This window comes from Juglans regia, chromosome 8 (assembly GCF_001411555.2).
Source record: "Juglans regia cultivar Chandler chromosome 8, Walnut 2.0, whole genome shotgun sequence".
In the NCBI taxonomy this organism is placed as follows: domain Eukaryota; kingdom Viridiplantae; phylum Streptophyta; class Magnoliopsida; order Fagales; family Juglandaceae; genus Juglans; species Juglans regia.
This window is the reverse complement of record NC_049908.1, coordinates 4,838,910-4,842,012: the sequence shown is the minus strand read 5'-3', so window position 1 is coordinate 4,842,012 and position 3,103 is coordinate 4,838,910. Positions and strand designations below refer to the sequence as shown.

General features: G+C 35.4%; 1 protein-coding gene across 2 annotated transcripts; it reads right to left on the bottom strand.

The window, feature by feature from the left end:
- Positions 1-228: 228 nt before the first annotated feature.
- On the bottom strand, positions 229-1,812 carry LOC109006796 (protein TRANSPARENT TESTA 1). 2 transcript variants are annotated; one of them, XM_018986197.2, is made up of 4 exons: positions 1,677-1,812; positions 1,277-1,544; positions 774-1,167; positions 229-527 (listed from the first exon to the last, which is right to left on the bottom strand). In XM_018986197.2, exons 1-3 carry the CDS (start codon positions 1,724-1,726, stop codon positions 775-777), a joined length of 711 nt encoding a protein of 236 aa, XP_018841742.2. In that variant the 5' UTR covers positions 1,727-1,812; the 3' UTR covers positions 229-527; position 774. The 2 variants fall into 2 exon arrangements, with proteins under 2 accessions (XP_018841742.2, XP_018841733.2); XM_018986188.2 differs by having other exon boundaries at positions 1,277-1,812.
- Between the last annotated feature and the right edge of the window lie 1,291 nt (positions 1,813-3,103).

Genomic DNA, 3,103 nt, shown 5'->3' with positions numbered 1-3,103 from the left:
TGTCTAAAATAAATAACCGAAAAATTTTATACTTTTTAAACAAAAAATAGGCACTAATTAATCTTGATATAAAGATTTGTCAATTATCCGTGAAGGATGAAAAATCAATTTGTTAACACATGACCATACTAATTTTCTACCCTTGTTTTAAGCATTTAATTTCTATTATTTGAAAAGAGATAGATCATACAACGTGATATGGATCTCATTAAATTAAATGTTGGAATCCGTAAAAAATCATCGAATTGATCAAGATTGGACCTGACTGACCCTCTGTTCCCTCTTTCACGAGTTGAGTTTTCAAATCAGAGAAAACTAAAATCATTAAGATTCCACTCAAAATGATCATCTCATGATTCTCACTATGTGGGGCCTATATTTATTTCCTTTCCTGGGAGTCATAGATGCGCAGCATGTGCTATCCTTCAATTCGGCCTATGATATATATGCTCGCACGCGTGACCTCTCACGAGCAAAAATGGTGCAATAAGCGTACCATCGATACCTTTGTTGACGCGAGTTTGGATCTGCATTAATTTGTGGCCACAATAAAACTTCATATGCCAATTAATATTAATTAGATAAACGGAAATAGTAATTAAAACACATATTTATAAGTCTTCTCCGATGGCCGTTGTAAATACTGACTTGTATAGACCAATCAAGATTGTTAATAATCCAATGTGGTTCTTAAGATTGGACGTAGTTGTTCTCGATCGGCAATAATACACAAAAGGAAAAGGCAAAGTACTTCCAAATAATGAAGAACCTACCTCAACAGCTTCCAGGTACAGGCCGTGCAAATGGGCTGTGACCAGAACCAAATGCTTTAACGTGGTCTTTGAGCGATCTCTTGTGCTTGAAGTCAGAACCGCAATTGCAAAGCCAGCGCTTGCCACAATTTTTCTCGTGCGTTCGCCAGTCACCTTTGACTGCCAAGTGCTTCCCGCACTTGCGACACGCGAAGGGCTTCGTCCCGTGCTTCCTCTTGTAATGGTTTTGCAAAGTTCGGAAATCTTTTAGAGGCTTTCCGCTCGGGTGCCTTATGCTGTTCTTGCACCCTTCGGCGCAACAATAGCATGGAATGCCTAATATCGGTCTGGGTTGGGTTCCCTTAAGCGACTCCGGGCCTCTTCGATATTGTGAACCGTGCGCCCACATATGCATCTGTCATGCATGGAGATTTTTGCATGAAAAATGTCCCTAGATTATTTCATTTGTTAAGGTATAAATTGTAAAAAGAATGCTGAATGAAAGTAATAATTAGTAATTGCACCTGAAGATTGTTGTAGCGGTTGAAGGTTTTGAAGCAGACGTGGCATGAGAAATGAGTGAAGCCAGTGTGTATTTCTTCGGGAGTGGGTATCAAATAATTATTAGCTGCTATATCTGGATTAATTGAGCCACTTGAACAATTAGGAAGGCCAATGTTTAGGGCCAGTACGGTGACATCCTCTTTACCTTTAGTACTGCATGCTCTCGGGTACTTTTCGTGATCTAGTGTCATCACTTGTGGGGTATGAAGATCAGTATAGTGGCGCACGCTTGGAAAAAGATTGAGGGGCTCAGTATCAGCATGATCTGGATCAGAGGTAGCTAACAGACCAAAGCTAAATGAAATTTCAAATGGTTTCATGATATACGAGCTAGCGCACAATATACTAGCATCAACTCACCTGTGATCGAGTACTACTTCATGATATTTTAAATGGGAAGTGGTCTTCATTATAATGAGATGGCAGACTCGGTTGAGCTAGCCCGGGAGATATTATGATTCAAGGTAAAGCTGGCGAGAGAGAGAGATCTAGAGGATGGCTGGAGAATATTGCAGTTGAACGAAAAGAGCCTTTTGCTGCGGGGGTCATATAATCCTCAGCTGTGAGTACTGTTTGTCAATTTTCAATTTTAAAGGAAAATAATTTAATTCCTCTGGCCCATGGCTTCTGAATTTAGCAAGAATGGCGCTGCAGAGGGTTGAAAGAGTATGGAAACGTATTATACATTCAAGAGTCAGGTTATAGCCTTCATGAACTTTCAACAAGTCAACACGGCCAGCATTTACATTGTTCTACGTAGAGAGAGAGAGAGAGAGAGAGATGAATTGCATTGCAGTGGGTAAAAGATTATATTCTGTTTGTGACGTGCACGTGGTCGTTTCATAATTAAGCATCGCTTCCGTCTACGTTTAATTCTCTCATTTATATTAATTCCCCGCATGCAGTTCATGCCTACGTAGCATTTTCTCGTCTTAGAGAGGAAATTACGTACGACAGTGTACAATTAGGTGGATGTGGGTTCGCATGGAGGACAATGCTTGGATGCACAAAAAATCTGGGATATTAATGATATCTTTTTTCTCATTTATTACTGTTCTACTATTTTTTTTTTCTATTGTACTATTTAAATTTGGATTAGAAATTAAAAAAAAAAAATTCATTCAACTAATATAATCATGTAATTTAATTCAAAATAAATTAAATTTTATAAAACTTGACATTTTGCTCTTTGAGTCAATTTTGATAAAATTATATTTATTTTGAATTAATTTACATAATTATGTTAGTTGATTGAATTTATTTTCTTTTAGATTATGCAAGAAGTTCATATTCTGAAATTTTTAATACAAATTCAAATAGCAAAAAAAATATATATATATTTTTTGATAGTAAAATAATAGTATAGGAGGTGTAAGTATATCATTATCCAAAAATCTGGTGTAGTACCAATGTAAATTCTTTTTCTTTTTTCTTTTAAGTATTTTTTAAACTTTGACCATAAAGAAAAAATTAAAAAATATAAATTCATTAATAATCAATCATTTAACTATTAAAAAAAATAAAAAATAAAAAATAAAAAATAAAAAAAATTAGAATATATGAATGGTCACATTTGAAAGTTACACTGACATTTTTCCTTACATGTATATCAACTTGAGTCGATGAGCATCATGCCATAATCGTCATATATAATTTGAACTTGGTTGTTTTAATGATATTTAGTCGTGACAGTAGAAGTACGCCTCTTGGTGAAGAACCGCAATTCACTTCATCAACATCCTATGGGAATGCAGTACAGTACTCTTACTATTAGACTTTAATAATGA